At 44.4% G+C, this 21490-nt stretch overlaps 1 protein-coding gene across 1 annotated transcript in view; it reads left to right on the top strand.

Moving 5' to 3' along the window:
* The window catches only part of SETBP1 (SET binding protein 1), a 351100-nt gene that overhangs the window by 242522 nt on the left and 87088 nt on the right, over positions 1-21490 (top strand). The window contains 1 exon segment of the mRNA XM_019652899.1: positions 13590-17049. Within this exon segment, the coding sequence (XP_019508444.1) occupies positions 13590-17049 (3460 nt within the window).

Genomic DNA, 21490 nt, shown 5'->3' with positions numbered 1-21490 from the left:
GTTAGGACTCTACCCCCCTCATTTTGCCACTCCATCATAGTGTGACCAATTCTCAAAGAAGAGGCCAGAACATGTGCCCTCCTCTTTGGAGGGAGAGGGATGAAGAACTAACCCGGAGGGGAGAAGAGCTAACAACGTGTTACAACCTAACTATTGCTCCATAACTCCTTTGCTTTAGGATCAGTCTGCAACTGCTGCTCCTTGCCTTTCCTACAGAATGCATCCTGATGGGTGCTCTGTGCCCCAGGGCTCCCTGCACCCAGCTGCAGGCCTGGAGAACAAATACCAGGGCAGGGAGGACAGAGCCTGCTGCTGGGAGAAGGCGGGCGGCGGGGCTGTTACTGAGATTCTGGGTCAGCAGTGCCTCGCACCTGCATAGCTCCATCAGGAGGCCTCCGTGGCCCTTCTGGAAGGATGCAGGGACACTGCTGCTCTCCAGTTAGCCCCTGCAAGCCTGCTGCATGGCTGCCCCTGAAAGGGCCGCCCTACCGCTCCACACTATTTTCTCTCTTTCTCTACATTTTCTTCAGTCTACTTCCAGCTCTTCTGCTGAGAGGCAGTTTTTTGGTTTTTTTTTTTTTTTTTAACTGTGTGTCACACAATTGAAAGCCCAGTTTTTATCTTCTTTTCCCCTCACAATAGCACATTTCCAGACAGACCCACTGGGAAAGCCCCTTGAAGTCTGCTAAGGGCAGCTGGGGGTCGTGGGGGCTGGGAACTCCCTTCCCGGGGTGCATTTGCTCTCAGCTACAGGGGCCTGGTCCTCAGATCCAGGCCAACACAGTCAGGTATGCTTGTCTCCCCTGCTTGCCAGAACTCTTCAAGGGCAGACAGACCTCAGCTCAAAATAGGAAAGCACTGTCTAATAGACAGAACAATGTATTTGGTGCAGAAGTGAGCTCCCAGGACTGCGTATTGTCTAGTAGCTCTCAGAGAGGCTGTGAAGGACGACCTTGAGCTCTGAACATTGGGCTAGCTTGAGGGTGGGGGTGGTCACAGACTGTGGCCACTGGGACCTCTAGAATGGGTGATTGAAGACACCACCATATGAGCTTAAAAGAGACTCTCCCTCGTTCATGTCTCTACCCCATGTCTGCTGGATGTTGCTTTTCAGAAAAGCAATGTACTGAAAACTACATTATATAAAAGTATAAAAGGTATATTTGTACAGCACCTACTTTGGGCCAGGGTCTATGGTCAACACTTGACATTCGTCAGCTTCTAATCCTCCCAACTTCCCTTTGTATTAGGCACTGCTGTTAGTTCCTCAGTGAGGAAGCTGAGATAGGAGAGGCCATGTGAGCTGTTCCCTGAATTGTGGAGCTGGGATTGCAACCCCTGTACAGAACCCAAGCCTCCCCCCAACCTTGGATCTCAGGAGTAGGGACATCAGTCAAGGGCTTGCGAAAAGAGGGCCTGGACCAGTGCATCTCAAATGGTTGACCTTGGACCCCACTTGGGAGCTTGTTAGAAATGCAGGATGCCACCCTAGACCTCCTGAATCAGAATCTGCATTTTCACAACATCCCCAGGTGAATTATGTACGATTTAAGTTTGAGAAGGTCTGGGTTCCACCGCTGCTCTCCTCCATGGTCCAGTTCTTTCATTTATCCTCCAGTCCCCTCCCTAAATGCCCTCTTCCGTAGCTGAAGTAGGGAGCAGGACAATGACAGACCTGAAGATAGGAAATGATTTCCCATGTTCTTGCTTTGACAAATTCCCCTCACCTCCAGATATTTTAGTCCTCATCAAAGTCCTGATCTGTGCTGACAGGAAAAGGGCCTCTGGCTAGTTGGAAGCTGGGGAGTGGATGGCAGCAGAGACACTGGTCAGGTCCACTGGGGACCAAGCCAGGTCCCATGTCCCTGCATCCAGCTTGCCACCACTCCCCACTCTCCTGCCCTGTTGGTGTCCCTCTGTGGAGCATAACAAAGGGTGGCTTTCCCACCAGTAGGGTCCTGCTGTGTCCCTGAACACGACAGTCTCTCCAGCCACCGCCAATGTTATTAATTTTTAAAACAAACTTCCTGATTGAGGTTCTGGCTGCCTCTAAATTGTCTCTACAAGGAGACTGTGTACTAATTAACCCATAGAAACAATCAATGATGTACCTTTTTCAAGTTTCAGGGTGATTAGAATATGAAAATGAAGAGCACAATGGTGCAGATGTTTTAAAATCACAGCAGACAGCAATTAGTGACACGGAAACCAGCTGCTTATCTCTCCAGATAAAGCCTCTTAATAGGGAATTACACTGGAGGAGTCATTACCCAGATGGATGTCACATGATTTACAGCGAGGGCGGGGCAGCATTAACTTTGATTTGTAAGCAGGTTCTTCTCAAGCCTCCTTCCTTACCTCAAACCAGGTGGATTTGTGGCCTGCGTGGAGGTGGGCTTCACCTTTCTACCTGTTGGCCCAGGTCAGGGGTGCGGCCAAGAATGAGGAAAGGCGAGAGCGAGCCCTGCAGAAGCCACAAGCACCTGCCTCCTTGATTTGGGCTCCTTTGTTTTGGGATCAGCTCCATCAGCCCTCCCTGTGCAGAGAGGAGAGGGCTGGGGGAAGGGAAAAACTGAGTTGCCGGCTGCCTTAGGTGTTCACTGTCAAGAAACCATTCCTAAGTTCTGCAGAGTGGCTGTGTGTGTGTGTGTGTGTGTGTGTGTGTGTGTGTGTGTGTGTGTGTGTGCGCGCGCGCGTGCGCACGCACACGCGCATCCTGGCTATAGGGAGTTGTTAGTAATTATTGTTTGATGTATTTTCTCTTTTTTACATAATTGAGGTAAACTTTACATATACTGAACTGTATAGATCTTAAGTGTACTGTTCAAAGAAATTTGACAAATGCATACAGCTGTGTAACTCACATTCTTATCATGATACAAAATGTGTTCATTACTTCCAGAAACTTCCGTCCTGCCCCTTCCCACCCCACCTCACCCCATAAGCAACCACTGTTCTGATTTCTGTCATCACAGATTAGTTGTACCTGTCCTAAAACTTTATATAATGGCATCAGACAGTGTGTACTTTTTGGGGGGTCTGGCTTCTTTCGCTCAGCATAAGTTTCTGTGTGCGATGTATCTATATCTACGTTGTGGAATCTGTTTCTACCCTGTTCCTCTTATTGATGCGTTTGTGTATTCTCACGTTGATCCACACTTGAGTTGTTCCCCGGTGCTTACTACTCTAAATAAGCTGCTGTGAAGCTTCTATAAAAAAATCTATTTGTGGATACATGTTTTCATTTCTCTTCAGTAAATACTGAGTAGAAATGACGGGTCATAGGGTATATTTAGCTTTAAAAGGCATGACTGAAATAAGTTCCAAAGTGGTACCATTTTGCACTCCCGCCAGCAATGGGTGAGAGTGGCAGTTGCTCCATATCCTTGTCAACACTTGTTGTTTTGGTCTTTTTAAGACTAGCCAACCTACTGGGTGTGTAGTCATATCTCATTTTGATTTTAATTGGCATTTCCCTTGGTGACCAATGATGTTTGAAGACATTAACATGTGCTCGCAGGCCATTTCTACTTGTTTTGTGTCCCAGCACATTTTGGTGAAAGTATTTTTTACCGTTGGGTGAGGTTAACTTGGTTAAGAGGATTGTTAAACTCTTCTGCATATTTTTTTCTGATATTTTTATTTGTCAGTCACTTTATTCTAGCAATTACTGAGAGACAAGTGTTAAAACCCCTTTAATGTGGGATTGTCTATGTTTTTTCTTTAATTCTCTTAGTTTTTGTTTCACGTATTTGAAGTTCTATGAGGAGCAAACATATTTAGGAGTATTGTCTCTTCCTGATGAATTGACTCTTTTATCATTTTGAAATGTCCCTACATTATCTCTGGTAATACTGTTTGTTCTGAAGCCTATTTTGCATTATATAATATTAGTTTAGGCCCTCCAGCATTCTTATATTTAGTGTTTGTGTGGTATATTTTGTTCCATCCTTTTACTTTTAAGTCATTCATGTCTTTGTATTTAAAGTATGTCTCTTGTAAGCATGATGTAGTTGGGTCTTATTTTTAATTCAGTCTGACATCCTATCCCCCATTTTAATTGTTGCTGTTTTGTTTTGTTTTGGAGTGTTTTAGTAGATAGAGAGTTAATGTAATTACTGATACTGTTGAGTTTCAGCCTACGATGTTACTATCCGTTTTTTATTTGTTCCATCTATCGTCATTCTTTTTCTTCCTTTTTAGCCTTCTTTTAGCTTAATCAAGCTTTATTTAGTATTCAGTATTCCATGTTTCCTTTTACTGGTATTTTAGATATACCACTTTGTTTTATTTTTATTGGTTATTCTGGAAAATAAAATATGCACCCTAAAAGTATCACAGTCTCCTTTAAACTAATATTATATTCCTTCCAATGTAAGCACTTTACAAGTATATACCTCCATATATTAATCACCCTCTTGTTCTTTGTTTTATTGTTGTTGTACATTTTATTTCTACAAATGTCATAAATTCCATGATACATTGTTATGATTTCTGCTTTAAGCAGTCAGTTGCCTTTTGAAGATCCAAGAATAAAGTGTTACATACGTGTCCACATATTTACCATTTCTACATTTTTCATTTGTTCATGTAGATCTGTGTTTCCATCTGGTTTTATTACCCTTTAGCCCAGCGGTTCTCAACCTGTGGGTCTCAACCCCTTTGGGGGTCAAACGACCCTTTCACAGGGGTCACCTAAGACCATCGGAAAACAAAAAGATATTTACATTACAATTCATAACAGTAGCAAAATTACAGTTATAGAGTAGCAACGAAAATAATTTTATGGTTGGGGGTCACCACAACATGAGGAACTGTATTAAGGGGTCATCCGCAGCATTAGGAAGGTTGAGAACTGCTGCTTTAGCCTAAAGAATTTCTTTTTTAATTTCTAGTGATCCAGGTCTTCCAGCAATAAATTCTCTCAGTTTTTATTTATTTGAAAATATCTTAATTTTGCTTTCATTTTTTTTAAGGATGTTTACACAGGGAATTAGAAATTTAAGTTGAATTTATTTTTATTTCAGTAGTTGAAAGATATTTCATTATCTTCTGGATTGATTTTTATTGATGAAAAGTCAGATATTTTTGTCACTATTTTCCTTTAAATAATGTATCTCTTTCTCTGACTGCTTTTAAAATTTTACCTCTGGTTTTCATCAATTTGTTTGCAATGTGCCCGAGTGGGGTTTTTTTGTGTATTTATTCTGCTTGGGATTTGTTGGGCTTCTTAGATTTGTGAACCCACATGCATTATCATATCTTCTCTACTTCTAGAATTCTAATTATGTGTATGTTAGCCTGCTTGATACTCTCCCACAGGTCACTGAAATGCTATTATTATTATTAATTATTATTATTATTATTTGTTGTTGTTGTTGTTGAATCTTTCTCCCTTACCCAGTTTTAATAATTTCTACTGTCTTCTCTTTGTGTTCATTGACTCTGTCTTCTGTAGTATCTTGTAAGCTGTTAAGTCCACTGATTTTTTTCATTTCAGATGGTGTGTTTTTTTTATTTAGAATTTTCATCGTATTTTGCTATAGTTGCCATCTCTATGCTGAGATTCCCCATAGTTTATATACTTGAACATCTTCATAATGACTGTTTTGAGGGCCTTGGATCTGTATCTACTCTCCTAGCTGTGGGTCACATTGGCCTGCCTCTTTGCTTATCTACTAAATGTTTTATTGTGTCCCGGAGATTGTAGATACTACATAGACATTTCTGGATTTTATTGTTTTCCTTTAAGGAGTTTGACTTTTGTTCTGATGAGTAGTTAATTAGTGTTGTTCTATTATAGATTGCTTTTAGACATTGCTGGGGAGGGACTAGAGTACTTTTAGTCTAGGTCTTGAGTAATCCTACTGTTCAGGAGTACCAGAGATGGAATATCAACATAATATCTGGGACAGTTGTTAAAGCCACCCCACTCTGGCCAGTCAGAAATCCAATGTTGCCTGATATTCGGTGGCCTCAGGACTCTACACTCGGCTTACCGCTCCCTCATAGCAAATCTCTGCTAAACTTCATGGAGTCTTACCCTCAAGTGCAAATTAAAATTTGGCCAAAGACTTCAGGAATCCCTAGTAAGGTTTCTAGGGTTCCTTTTCTATATAGCTTCCTCTTCTCAGGTACCCTGTCTCCCAAATTCCAGTCTGAGCCCCAAACTCGGATCTCTGTTTCTTCCATCCAGTGAGATCACAGCTCTCTGGGTTCTACTTCCCTGTGCCCAGGTTTAGAACGTTCTCCCAGGCAGAGAACTACAGATACTGTGTAGCCTCATGAATTTCCCTCCTCTCTCGAGTTTGCAGCCCATATTGTCTGCTGTCCAATGCCTGAAAACAGTTGCTTCATGTATTTTGTTCAGTTTTACATGTATTTCCATGGAAAGCTTAAGGCCAATGCCTATTAATTCCATGATGGCTGCAACCAAGTCAGTGATCATTTTTATTCTGCAGAGTTACTGTGTGCTCAAGGAAGCATATGATAGTGGCCTCTGTTTTTGCGTGAGTTGGTATCACCCCCAGTAAAAGGATTTTTTTTTTTTCAGCATAACTCACAGCCGCCAAATAGCAAATAAGGACTGTTTCCTATGGGAACTACATTGAGGTGTCTTCCCGGGGCAATTCTTGTGACAGGAAATGAGGACACACTCACTGTATATATGTAGTTGGAAACTTCCTGTCCATTTAGGAGCTGGGTAGGTTTTCTGTGTCCCCTTGTCCTAGTCCCCTTGTCTACAGAACACTGTAGACTGACTTAAAAAAACAACAAAAAAACCCCCCCAGAAATTTATTTCTCACAGTTCCAGAGACTGAGATCAAGATGTCAACAGATTCAGTGTCTGTCGAGGAGCCGACTGATCCCTGGTTCATGGACAGCCATCTTCTCTGTGTCTTCACATGGTGAAGAACAAGAGAGCTCTTGGGGTCTCTTCTTCTATGAGCACTAATCCCATTGATGAAGGTTCTACCCTCATAACCTAATCACATTGTGCCCCCAAAGGCCTCGCTTCCTAACACCATCACATTGAGATTTAGGATTTCAGCATAAGGATTTTGCAGGGACACATTCATGCAGTTCTATGGAATCAGAGGATCATCAAGCCATTGTTCAAAGACGGTACTTAGTGACATTCCTGTATCTCTACCCATTAGCAAATGCAGGAATGAACTGGGTTTTGGGGGGCAAGTTCAATGGAAGCCCGTGGCATGTGCCTATCCATTCCTCCTTTCCATAAGCCCAATTGGTAATTTCCAAAATATTTTCTTAAGCAACAGAATCTTCTCTCCCCACCTCCTTTCTGTTAAGCGGAATCTTTTGCGAGGCTTCTCTGTTCACTTGGGGGTTAAAAAGATGGTCTGGAGCTTCTCTCTTGCCCAATCTACCGGCCACAGTTCAGAAATGTCTTTACCGAATCCTAGGTCTCTGTGGAACACGTTTGAAAACCACTGAGCTGGAACATCTCCTGATAATATCAGAGCATCTTTAGTCCCTACCCCAGACCCCTGTCTTTGATGTAATCCAGTGGTTCTCAACTCTGTCTGCTCACTGGGATAATGGAGAGCTTTGAAAAAAGCACTATCCTTCAGGCCCCTCCTCTAGAATGTTGATTTCATTAGCCTGGGTTAGGTCCCAGGTATGGTGTTTTTACGAAGCTTCCTGGATGATTCTAACGTATAGCCAACGTTGGGAACCTTTAATCAGACACTCTGTGGTTGCCTTCCTTGTCTCCCACACTCAGCTCTTGCTCGGGCTTGAGCCTTTGCTTCTAGCCTCAGGGATGGAGTGCCAGGATTTCTCAGAGCGCTGGAGATGGCCCCGGATGAGCCCGGGAAATGGAAACCCCAGGGTGGAGGTCATGAACACCTGTACGCCTTGTCCCTTCTGGGAGGACAGTCTTCTCATCCATCCATATCATCGTCCACCTCACCTTGCAGTGTACTTGGAATACCTCAACAGGGGGCCACGTTAGAGTTTCTTACTATGTGAATCGCAAAGAGTTCAGAGAGCAGAGCAGGAATGCTCAATGGTGCCAAATTGCATATCCTAACAGGCCTATAGTGGTTTGCTCTGCATATTTACCACCAAAAAGCGCTGCGGATGTCATAGCAACCACAGAAGAGCCCCACCCCAGAGGAATTATGGTGTTAAAATATTAGATCGGTGGTTTTAAAACTTGATTGTACATCAGAATTATCTGGGCTGTATGCTAAAATGCATATTCCTTGGTCCCACCCTGGAAGATGGGAAATTCGTGGACCAGCGATGGGGCCCAGGAATCTGTAACCAGTACCTTAGGTGGTTCTGGTACAAAGATCCAGGACTACATCTTGAAAAGCACCAAGTGTCAAATTAAGAGATGAAGCTCCTTCCTTTCTTTATACTCAGACATATTTTCCTGCTCGTGTCTCACAAATAGTAACTTTAAATTATCGATGTCAGCAAAAAGTAGCATGAACACAGCTAACCCAAAATGGTACTTTATCTCTCTCAGAGTCATGGTTGATTTTTGATGAGTTATGTTCCTCTCAGACCCAAATCGCCATCTTCTCCTCTCGTTGCAAAAACCTTGTTTTTTAGGTAAGCCTGAGATATGGCTGGTGACTCGTTTTCTTCCCATTTTTATGGATCTTTAAGTTTTTTATGCAGTGCTCTAATGCTCTCTTTAAAAAAAAATAGGTGAAAATAAAGTGCTTTTAAAAAAGAAATCTGACGTGTACAAAATTTAAATGTATATGATTTATACATTGGTGGTAGGGAGGTGATAGTGATCTACTCTATATAAGAATTCTTCACCTTATCCAAAGACTTGCTTCCATAAGCACATCCCTTAGAGAAATCTATCCAGTGTTTTCAAAATGGTGTTTTACTGCCGAACATTTGGCCTGGGCTCAATGTGCATGGAAAGCCCTGTTCTTATAAAAGTAAGCCACACCTTCAAAATGACTGAGTTCCACAGTCAATCGTGCAGGTGGGGGAGCAGCCAGGAGACATGCTGAGCTGAGTGAGTATTAAAAAGTTTTCCACAAAAAGAACTAGCGCAGTGTAGCATATCATCACCTCTTCCCTTATTTGTTAACCATCTCAGATGACCCTGCTGAGGGCTGAGGGTGGGATAAAGGCCTTAAAAGATTCAGGTCTTATCCCCCAGAAAAAATCATAAGCTGAAGGGGAAATGGAAACATGTGCTGTGTGGGTTCCTAGAGCCCCCAGTCTAAGACCCCCATGGGGAATCATATCATCAAACCACTGGAGAAGGGGGGATGGGAGGGAGAGCCTGTGTTTCTCTCACCTGCCTTAGCATTCAGCTAGGGCCCTGTTTTTCCCTGTCCATCTCTGTCTCAATGGAGTAAGTGCTCAATTCTCAGTGAAGGACATATTGGAACTGACAGCCTCACCATTGTGTATATAATATGTCATGCCTGACAGATGAAGAAATGGGATTTCTTGAAATGCATCGGGATATAGCCATCAGCCAGGGCTGGAAGAAAGCCTGTTCGGCCAGATCCCTGCGAAAGCACCCCTTCTGGGTCCTGTCTGCCCCTTCTCTTCAACCCATCTGAGTGCAGCGTTTAAAGCACCATTTCCCCCCCATTACTCCTGATCCTTTGTTGTGCGTCCCTTTTGTCCACCCTGCCCTTTGATTGCCTCCCTCTCCCAGCAGGGCAAATTGCAGCTGATGTAGTAGGAACAATGGGCTCAGGCAGCGTCCAGATGGAAGCACTGGGAACCAGGCACGCTTAACAGCATTACTTTCAGCTGGTCTGCCCTGGGTGTAAGTGAGCAGGCCCCACCTTTCAACAGCCAGAGTGAAACCCACCCTCCTGACAGTCACGTGGCCCTCCTCAAAGACAGAGCTAATTAGAAAGTGAAACAATTAACAGGAGATGGGGAGGACTAACAGTAAAAATTGCCCTGAAGGGGAGTTACCTTGCAAGTGCCTTCAGTCTTTAAGTCTTTGGAGCATTGGAGTGCTCCAATTTGATTCTGAGCCATTATCAAACAGCTGATTGGCGGTTTATTGTCTTTTGTAGGTAGCCATATATTTTGTCATGGTAATAGGCACTTCAAACATGATTTTGTTTATTCATTCAACAAACCTTTATTGGGACCTTTCTGGGTGTTTTGCTGTGTAGTCGGCACTGGGCATAAGAAGATAAATGACAGAGCCTCTGACCTCAAAGTACTTACAGTCTAGGAGAGGAAGGCAGAAAAGTACACAAGTAAATGGCACATAGCAGTATAAGGATTGTGATAGATGTCTTTGTGGGAGACAATTGCACTTGCGGAAGGGATGGCGTAAGAAAGTAGGCTGGAGGGGGTGGTTATGTTTACAGACAATATGTTGCAATACACAGGTCATTAATCTCACTGTCGACAAAATGAAATACCCATAGTAAAATGTATGTTCCTGTATTTATTCAATAAATGTTTTTCGAGCGCCTACTATTTGCTGGGCACTCTGCTTGGTACCTCCGTGATGGTGTGTATGTATAGGGTAGAAAGGGAGAAGGCTATTAATTCAGTTAGTCCACAAATTGAATGTAAAATTAAAACTGATAAGTGCAACACAGATGAGATCCATGGTTTCATTATAAAATCTTATAATAGGAGTATTTCTATAAGGTAAAGGGCCTCCTAGGATTCAGCTGAGATTAGAACATAAAGAAAGAGTTAATTAAGGACTCTGCTAGGTGCCAAGAATAAGAAGATGGAGCCGCAGAGAAAAATCGGTGGGCATTAGTGGCCAAGATTCCAGCTTCACTATGGAGCCTCTCTGTGAACTTCAGTGTCCAGATCTAGAAAAACAGAAGGCTGGTGGCAGGGCATAGAGGAAAGAGGGTGACTCTAAGTCCAGTTTTACCCAGGTCCAAAACGTTCACCTTTTGTCCCACTATAATTTTTAATAAGTGCCACTGCTGACTCTCAAAAATGTTCTACTAGAAGTCATCAACTATATTGTCACCCTAAGGAGATGTTTTCAAGCCCTCTTCTAGACCTGTCATCCTGCGAGTATACACATAGTACCAACTCAAATCCAAAGCACAAACTATAAATTAACAAAGACCTGATTCATAATAGATAAGTAAGTGGCACTTAACATTTTGTGCTATGAATAAGAAATCTTATTTTTTTTTTCCAAAAAACAAAATGGGACAGCAGCCTGTGTCCGCAGCAGCCATACCTAGTAAACAAAGTCAAGTTGCAGGAATAGTTCTCTAGAGGTTGATGATGTCATGGTGTGTTTCCTCTTTACTACATGATGAAGAAAAGCTTAAATAATTTTTTTTCTTAATTTTCTCCTGGGCACTGATAGGCTTAGCTTGGGGAGACTCTCTCATGACGCTTAAAACATATAGTCCAGTATTGGAAATACAAACAGGATTTCATAAAATCAGGGAGGCAGAAAATGAGCCTCGGGTTCCAGGAACTGGTATGAAGGAAACTCCGGTTGTTTTACCACATTGAATTTCACCTGTAATGCTTCCTGTCATCTGTGCTTTGACTCTCAACGGGGGCCACAAGAAGTGTTTTCTAATAAAATGTCAGTCATATAGCATCAATGACAAGTAGAAATAGGTAGATGATAGGTAGGTAGGTAGGTAGATATGAGGTCTGACAATTACATTCACGAACTCATCCTAGAAAAAGTGCTAATACCTCATTGCTGAATATCACTATAGTCACCATCAAAGTACTCCCCTTGGGAAGCTATGCACTGATGCCAGCACCTAGACCACCCTTCAAAGCCATTTTGAAACTGTTTTTCTGGAATGGCCATCAGAGCTGTCCTTGTATTACCTTTGATGTCCTGAATGTCATTAAAAAAATGCCCTCCTTTCAATATTTCCTTTATCTTCAGGTAAAGAAAGAAGTCACTTGGGGCCAGATCAGGTGAGTAGGGAGGGTGTTCCAATACAGTTATTTGTTTACTGACTAAAAACTCCCTCACAGACAGTGCCCTGTGAGCTGGTGCATTGTTGTGATGCAAAAACCATAAATTGTTGGCGAAAAGTTCAGGTCATCTAACTTTTTCATGCAGCCTTTTCAGCACTTCCAAATAGTAAACTTGGTTAACTGTTTGTCCATTTGGTACAAATCCATGATGAATAATCCCTCTGATATCAAAGAAAGGTTAGCAATAGTGTTGCAACAAGTTTGCGAACTTAATTGTCAGACCCCATAGATAGCTAGATGATGATGATAGATGGATAGATAGGTAGGTAGGTAGATAGATAGATAGATAGATACAGACAGACAGACAGACAGACAGACACATATTACAGGTTAACACTTCCTAAATGCACTAAGCCAATCATCATATACTTCTCAGTGGAAATGGTATCCAAAGATTTCTTCAATTTACTAATATTTCTCCTTTAACAAATCTTAGGGCAGTGCATGCCTTAAGCTTACTACTCAGTGTGTAAAACAGGACTTGTAATAAGCTGTGAGGAATGCTTTGTACTAGTAGCGTGGTTTGAAATTTATCTGGAACAATGCAAGCATCTCTATATTAAAAACATGTTAATATCTCAAAATGATGTGTTCAGTATCCATTTCCTTTGTGATTTTATAGACACTGCTTATGCTTGGCCTCTAGCCTTTCCTAAGGTTCTGCCTTTCCTAAGGAAGGTGCTGGAGTCAGAAGACATTCATATGGAATCCATGTAGGGGAAGACACAGCTGACGTGTTCAGAGGAGTGATCTTGAATGATAATGATTTTTTCCTGGTACATTTGTCCAGGAGACTCAAAGTTCCTTCGGAGAATAGCCAAGAGTATCCTCAAGAGAGCATCCCATGCCTAATGTGGGCTTAAGGATGCCTCAGAGGGCTCACTCCCAATCACAGCAGCATTCAGAGAGTCCTACAGTCAGCAAATATTTGAAGGTTCTTTCATGTTTCTTTCCTTCTTGCATTTCCTCTCCATGCCTTTGACTGGCCCACTTTCCCTGAAGCCTTCCAGTTTCCCCCTGAATTCCTTAATTGGGCTGCCTTTTCTTATTTCATTGGTTCCTAGTGAGCTACTTGTTTGAGTACAGAGATGTTGGAATCCAGGATAACGTGCAAACAGAAAGGATCATAGGAGGAAGCAAGGGAAAGATGTGTGTTTGAGGAGAAGCCTGGACAGAAATAAGAGGCAGCTTGAGTTGGGCAAAAGAATGTAGGCAGTCAGGAAGTTAAGATTCTCTCCTGGACTCTGCCGCCTTGGGTGGGACTCTCTATTATTCAAGTTTCAGCTTTTTCATTTGTAAAATACAGGCATTGAACTAGGTCACCTTTAGAGCCCTTCCTCTCTCTAAACAATTCTTACTCTGAGATTGCATTTAACCAAGATAGGTTAAAGCTCCTATTATTTGGAGAGGGGAGGGAGGAAACAGTGAGTAAAGCATCCTTATGAATGTTCAAAATCAGTGCATCATTTTTACTACTGCATTGAGACCCCCCCTGTCAAGCATTCTGGAATTAAAGGTGACGGTTTCCAACTTTCAAATCATAAAGCCTTTTGACATTCAATTTTTAATGGTTCCTGTATACTCATCTTTGTTTCTCTCTCTTTCTCCACTCTGCCCACACTTAGGCTTACGAGCGGCCACAGAAACACTCAGCTCTCCTTTATGACCAAGGCCTCCCACAGGACTTCACCGGTGACACCTTAAAACCAAAGCACCAGCAAAAAAGCAGCAGCCAGAACCACGTGGACTGGTCCACCAACTCTGACAGTGGACCTGCCACTCAGAATTGCTTCATCAGTCCAGAGTCTGGCAGAGAAACTGCAAGCACCAGCAAGATCCCAGCTCTTGAGCCCGTGGCTTCCTTTGCAAAGGCCCAGGGTAAGAAAGGCAGCGCAGGGAGCACATGGAGTCAATTGTCCAACAGTAGCAAAGATACGCTCTTGGGAGGTGTAGCCCCCTCCCCAAGCAACCATAGCTCACCAGCCCCACCCAGCAGCTCTGCCGAGTGCGGTGGGCTTCAGCCTTTGGTTGATCAAGATGGAGGCGGTGCAAAGGACCCCCCCGAGCCACCTACTGTCAGCAGCAAGAAAAAGTCCAGTAAAAAAGATGTGCTAAGTCAAACCATACCAAACCCAGACCTGGACTGGGTCAAGAGTGCCCAGAAAGCATTTGACAATACAGAAGGGAAAAGAGAGAGCTACTCTGCAGATCACGCCCAAGAGGCATCACCAGCCAGACAGAATGTGAGTTCCGTCAGTAATCCTGAAAATGACTCGAGTCACGTCCGGATTACTATCCCTATCAAGGCACCCTGTCTAGATCCAACCAGCCATAAAAGGAAAAAGAGACAGTCTATCAAAGCCGTGGTAGAAAAGATCATGCCGGAGAAAGCCCTGGCTTCTGGAATCACGATGAGCAGTGAAGTAGTTAATAGGATACTTTCCAACACTGAGGGAAATAAGAAAGATCCCCGTGTCCTTAAGCTGGGTAAAATGATAGAGAACGAGTCCCCCTCCGTTGGCCTTGAAACCGGTGGAAATGCCGAGAAAGTTGTTCCAGGAGGTGTGTCAAAGCAGCGGAAGCCACCCATGGTCATGACGCCTCCAACATGCTCAGATCACTCTCCATCAAAAAAAGTGCCAGAAATCCAGCATCCAAAATTTGCTGCAAAACGGAGGTGGACATGCAGCAAACCAAAACCCACCAGTATGCTTCGGGAGGCAGTCATGGCCTCCTCCGATAAACTGATGGTGGAACCGCCATCTGCTTATCCCATCACCCCCTCCAGTCCTCTGTACACTAACACAGACAGTCTTACTGTGATCACGCCAGTCAAAAAGAAGCGGGGACGACCAAAGAAGCAGCCTTTGCTCACGGTTGAGACGATTCACGAGGGGACGTCCACCAGTCCGGTCAGTCCCATCAGCCGGGAGTTTCCTGGCACCAAGAAAAGGAAGAGACGACGCAGCTTAGCTAAGTTGGCCCAACTGGTGCCGGGAGAGGACAAACCCATGAGCGAGATGAAATTTCACAAAAAAGTTGGAAAGCTTGGGGTGTTGGATAAGAAGACCATCAAAACTATCAATAAGATGAAAACACTCAAGAGGAAAAATATCTTGAACCAGATCTTGTCCTGCTCTAGCAACATTGCTTTGAAGGCTAAAGCCCCCCCAGAGACCAGCCCTGGGGCGGCCGCGATTGAGAGCAAACTGGGCAAGCAGATTAATGTCAGCAAGAGGGGAACCATCTACATTGGCAAGAAGAGGGGCAGGAAGCCGAGAGCAGAGCTGCCACCCCCATCCGAGGAACCCAAAACAGCCATCAAGCACTCAAGGCCTGTTTCTAGCCAGCCGGAAGTTCCAGCCGTGCCTTCCAACTTTCAGTCACTTGTGGCGTCTTCACCAGCAGCTATGCACCCACTGTCCACACAGCTAGGTGGGTCCAATGGCAACCTGAGCCCCGCCAGCACTGAAACCAATTTTTCAGAGTTGAAAACTATGCCAAATCTCCAGCCCATCAGTGCTCTTCCAACCAAAACCCAAAAGGGAATACACAGCGGAACCTGGAAGCTGTCTCCACCCAGGCTGATGGCCAACTCACCTTCACACCTTTGCGAGATTGGCTCACTCAAGGAAATAACCCTGTCCCCTGTGAGCGAGTCGCACAGCGAGGAGACGATCCCGAGCGACAGTGGCATTGGGACGGACAACAACAGCACGTCTGACCAAGCAGAGAAGAGTTCAGAATCCCGTCGGAGGTACTCTTTCGATTTCTGCTCCCTGGACAACCCGGAGGCCATTCCGTCTGACACCAGCACAAAGAACCGGCATGGCCACCGACAGAAGCATCTCATCGTGGACAACTTCCTGGCCCACGAGAGCCTCAAGAAGCCAAAGCACAAGAGGAAACGGAAAAGCCTGCAGAACCGGGATGATCTCCAGTTCCTGGCCGACCTGGAGGAGCTCGTCACCAAGTTCCAGCTGTTCAGGATCTCCCACCGCAGTTACACCTTTTACCACGAGAACCCGTACCCCAGCATTTTTCGGATTAACTTTGATCACTATTACCCGGTGCCATATATCCAGTATGACCCGTTGCTCTATCTTCGTAGGACTTCAGACTTGAAGTCAAAGAAGAAGCGTGGTAGGCCTGCAAAAACCAATGACACCATGACAAAGGTGCCTTTTTTACAAGGGTTCAGCTACCCTATTCCCAGTGGAAGTTACTATGCACCCTATGGAATGCCTTACACATCAATGCCTATGATGAACCTTGGTTATTACAGTCAGTACCCAGCTCCCTTGTACCTGTCGCACACGCTCGGAGCAGCTTCCCCGTTCATGAGGCCAACGGTGCCCCCACCTCAGTTCCACACAAGCCCCCACATGAAGATGTCCGGTACGGCTAAGCATAAAGCCAAGCATGGAGTGCACCTGCAGGGACCTGTGGGCATGGGCCTCGGTGACATGCAGCCATCCCTGAACCCTCCCAAGGTGGGCAGTGCCAGCCTGTCCAGCGGTCGGCTCCACAAGAGGAAACACAAGCATAAGCATAAGCACAAGGAAGACCGGATCCTGGGGACCCACGACAACCTGAGCGGTCTCTTTGCAGGCAAAGCCACAGGCTTCTCCAGCCACATCCTGAGCGAGCGGCTGAGCAGCGCAGACAAAGAGCTCCCGTTGTTGAGTGAGAAGAACAAGCATAAGGAGAAGCAGAAGCACCAGCACAGTGAAGCCAGCCACAAAGCTTCTAAGAACAGCTTTGAGGTGGACACCCTGTCGACACTGTCACTTTCTGATGCCCAGCATTGGACGCAGGCCAAGGACAAAGGGGACTTGAGCAGTGAGCCTGTGGATTCGTGCACAAAAAGGTACTCTGGCAGTGGCGGGGATGGTGGCAGCACAAGACCAGAGAACCTGGACGTGTTCAGTGAAATGAACCCTTCGAATGACAAGTGGGACAGTGACATGAGTGGGAGTAAAAGGAGGAGCTACGAAGGCTTTGGGACATACAGGGAAAAGGACATCCAAGCCTTCAAGATGAACCGCAAGGAGAGAAATCCTTACGACCCCTCCATATCTCCAGGTAAGGCCATGGTTTTCCTCAGACTTGAATTATCTTGTTCCTTAGCTGCTGTGTTTTGTTTGCACTCCAGAAGTCTGCCATGTTTTGCACATCATGTTCACTAGTTTGCAGAGAGGTAGGAGGCACATGTACTTCCTTGCGTGGTTGAGGCCGCTGCACATTTTGTACATTGCTTACTTGGTATTTGCTGTCTTTCCTCTCTCTCTCTCGGAGCCATCGCCTGTGAACTGTGGGCCCAGAGGCAGCCCCAGTTGCTACCTAGACAACAACCATACCCACGACTTTGATGCTTTTATTAAGAGTGTTCTCATCAGGTCCTCCTCTGATCTGATGGTGCCGTTTGCTCATTGGATAAAGCCTCTAAAACTCACTAGGAATACCGACAAAACCCCAAGAATGTCAAAGCTGGATGTGAATGAATATCTAGCTCATCTGGCATGCTTTCTCGAGCAGTCAGACATCCTAGATTGAGAATTCTACAGCCGAGGCACAGAAAGCTGACGGCCCATGAATGCTGAAGTCTACCTGATAAGGGAGCCACAGCCCCAGGCTATATTGCCCTCTCTTTGTTTATGGGCATTTGATAAGCTGCCCTGGGCAGGCGCCCAAAGTGAAGATCCAGCTGTCATTTCCCGGCACAAAGGGAGGGAGCCTGGCTGAAAAGTGTCACGAGCCTCCTGCCCCTAAGGGGACTTGACCGCTGTGTCACTTGGCATGTCCACTGGGAATGGGATTTGCCCACGACCCTCTAAACTGAAGTGTTGGCTGTTCCCAGAAACAGCTCATTCCTTTTCAGGTGCTGGCAGAATTTCCTGGCTAACCTGCCCACCCATACAAACTTCCCTTGCTGTGGAAGCCTCACACTTCTTCATATGCATGTATCCCTTTGTCCCTGTCCACACATCACATAGATGATAAGACTCTTGTATCACAGAGCAGTAATTTACTAGGAAAAGAGTAGAAACGCCTTCCCTAGGAGTTGCAAAAGCTCAAAGGATTTCTCATGTTCCACCTGCCCCCACATAGTAAAAAACCCCCCAGCCAGAGGCTGGTTTTTAAAGGACTCATCATCCCTGTCTAAATTTGGGGTGTCGTGTTTCACCTCTGTTTATGAGGGGTACCTTGTGCGTGTCCTTTCCCTTCCCAGGGAGTCTATAATTAGAGAAGGTGAGGGCAGACTATTTGTGAGGAATTAGAGACATTTTCGAGGCTGGCAGAATTCAGGAAGAAATATAATTATGAGTTAGAAGGCACTTAAAGATTGCCCCGAATTGCCACGAGCTTGTGAGTTGCTGTAGTAGTAGATGTTCTCCTTGGTTAATGAAGAGGCCAATTAGCAGTCATGTCCCCTGCATTTGCTCAAGATGATAAATGGCCCACACTTTGTGTCTGCCCAAAGTGGATGTGCTCATCTGGGTTTCCCATTTCTCATCATCACACTTTGTTGAAGGTGCTTGGTTTTTTTGTGTGTATGCAAAGCCCAAGTTAAGCCTACCTGGGCAGGAGTTGCTAGGTTAAACTTTCACATGAGCAATACTATTGCTTTCTCTTTCAACACAATGAAATTGATTCATAGGACCAAAACTAGCCATGGACAGAGGGTGTTCTTTATTATTATTATTATTAATTATTATTATTATTGTTTTCTTGGCATTGTTTAGCTAGAAAATAATGGCGTTATGTTATAGCTTACTGAAATCCAGTTTTCTGAGTCATTTGGGCCACCACTTTGTGACTATCTCTGTTTCATATGAGTTTATTTTTTCCTCAACATTTTAATGAATCATAATTGTTGGTGGCTTCTATGTCTATATGAGTTATACCTGTTGTCCCTACATATCATGTTGAATATCTTATTGGAACAGACCAGATTCCCTGTCATTCTTCTGCCTTCCAACCTTGGCCTCCGCTTGCCTGTATCCCAAATACCCTCTCTGGACCCCTAAAGCATCAGGGAAAAATGTCTTCAGTAGCACTTGGAACCCAATATCAGAGTTTGTCAAGGTCTCCTGAAGAACATTCACCTTAATGTAATACACTCTTGAGAGTGTCAAGTCCCACTGAAAGTGAGAGGCAACAGGTGGGATGAGGCTGAGGTTACTGGAGGCATTCAGATCTTTCAGAAACTTTATCTGGCTCAAGGTGTCTGTTCAGCTAGATGATACTGAAGGTCGTGACTGGAACTCAGCACTTTCCACCACTTCTCTCCATCCACCTTTACCTTCTCCATTCTGGATTCATTTCTGTAGCATCTAATGTCCTATTTTCACGTGAGCTAGTCTTCTCTAAAGTACATACGGCATAAATAAAGATGGCATCCTTTAGCCTATGAAGGACAAGATTTAGGAGCTGAATCAAGAGAGGACTTTGAGCCCTCCCTGAGCTAATGAAAGGCCCCGTATAAATGTAAGTCATTACCATTATGGAGACAGGAAATAGAGACCTGCTATTCAGGAACTAGCAGGAGCAGCAGTTGCACTCTCCATTATCTCTTTCCTGCTTGGAAAATCATTCTTTCTCCATCCCCCCTGCCCTAGCAGATGAATGCTTTGTCTCGTTAGCCCCCTTACAAAACACCTAGAGCTTAGAAGTCGCACAGATGCCTTACTTTGTTTCTGTATTTTACTCCTTCTGCTTTTTTGATTTTGGAAGGCAGTAGCTCTTTTGACCTATTTTCTAAATGCATACCATCTGCTAAATCTCCATTTATAAAACTGCTTGCCAGGGACCAAATAATGGATAAATAGTGGGAAGGTGCAATCCAAAGATTCTCAGAGTTGGAAGGAGCATTATCAGCCCTCATTTGCGCCTCTCTCCTACCAAGCATCACACGCTGACAGGCAGCAGATTCCCAGAAGAGCAAACCTGTCCAAGGCTGACAATACGTAGTCAGAATGTGCTCTCAAGGCCAACTTCTCATAAGGCAGTGGAAGAGGTCTCCAGTGTGAGTGATGTGTTTCCTGTTTAGACCACCTGGCAACAACCTTTGCATGCTTTGACCTCAGATCGTGCCAGGACCTTCAGACATCTTGACCATTGCTATCCAGGCTCCCAGCAGATGTTAGAGAAATTTACATGTGTTACCTCTTAGTCCAATGCCGTTATTCATCCAGGTAGCCATCCAGAGTCCCCAAATGTCAAGTACTTTCTTCGTGATGAATGGATGCTGAGAACTAATCCTTAGCTCACCTCTCAGATATCAGAATCCTGCCATGAAGGTAGCTGGGTCCCCGTGAGCCTGGCTGACTCCACCTGTCCGTGTGGCTTTTTGTCTTGCCCTTTGCCAGCTCCACTTCTCAGCACCGTGGGGCATTTTGGGAGGCAGCCTCTGCTGTCACTCATGAGCAGGAAATGGATGTCCAAGCCAAAAATAATATAGAAACCTCCTCCAAGCAGTCATCCAGATGAGGGAATTAACCACATGGATGAAATGCCATGAAAACTATACAAAAGAAACATGTGTGAGGAAAGTTTTCTAAAAATAGAATAGAAGGAATAAGAGGACTCATGGGAGGAAAAAGTTAAGACCAGGAAAAAAGAAAGGGTGAAAAATGGAAAGCTGATGAAGTGTAGACTGTTTAACCTTAATCCAAGTGGAATTCTGGGTCATCCTGTGGGAGGAAATGAAAGATTAATTAGCCAATAGCTGCTGTGTGGTTTATCGGGATTATGAGTACCTGCCCCATCTTGTCTCCTACGCTAACCAGCTGGAAGACCTCGTCTTTTTTGACTCTCAGTGTTCCCAAGTGACACTATGACAATAAAGTTTCTAGCCAGACCGCATAGTCTAAGATTTTAAAAGTCTCTAATTTATACAAAGGAATTTGAATACGAACACGCGCGCGCGCACACACACACACACACACACACACACGCTCAGATTGGGCAGTAAGGGAGAAGATGCCCAAGTTATTCACCAGGTTGACCAATTAATTACCTGTTCCATGAAGTTTCAAAGCACATCCCTCTGGTCCACATATTAATCCGTGTGACTAACCCTATTTATCTTTGGCTCCAGCCACTTTACTTCGCCATTCGATCTCACCTTTGCAAAAGGTGAAACTCCTCATACCTGACTCCCATCAACAAATTAATTTGCTCCTTATGTGGGCTGAAACCAGTTATCATCTTAGAAACAAATAGATTAGAGCACTAGTAGGACCCACTGTATGGGAGCAAGTAGAACAATCTTGCATTTATATTTATACTCAGAAGTGTACTATAAAGACCTTATTCTGCTGATGAGCATACTGAGGCTTAAAAACTACAAGTGATTCATTCGTTCAATGTTCAGTGATACATATCTAAATGGGAGAAGAGCTCAAACTGGGAAGACTGGGGAGCTTAGCGTATGGGAAAGGGAAAAAGAGAGACACAATAAAAGGAAAAAAAAAAAACCAGAAAGGTGAGTCATGGGAGAGATGTTAAGCTATATGTTTTC

The sequence above is a fragment of the Hipposideros armiger genome, unplaced genomic scaffold (genome assembly GCF_001890085.2).
Source record: "Hipposideros armiger isolate ML-2016 unplaced genomic scaffold, ASM189008v1 scaffold_189, whole genome shotgun sequence".
Taxonomy (NCBI): domain Eukaryota; kingdom Metazoa; phylum Chordata; class Mammalia; order Chiroptera; family Hipposideridae; genus Hipposideros; species Hipposideros armiger.
Note: the sequence above shows the minus strand (reverse complement) of the source record. Positions and strands in the feature narration are given on the sequence as shown.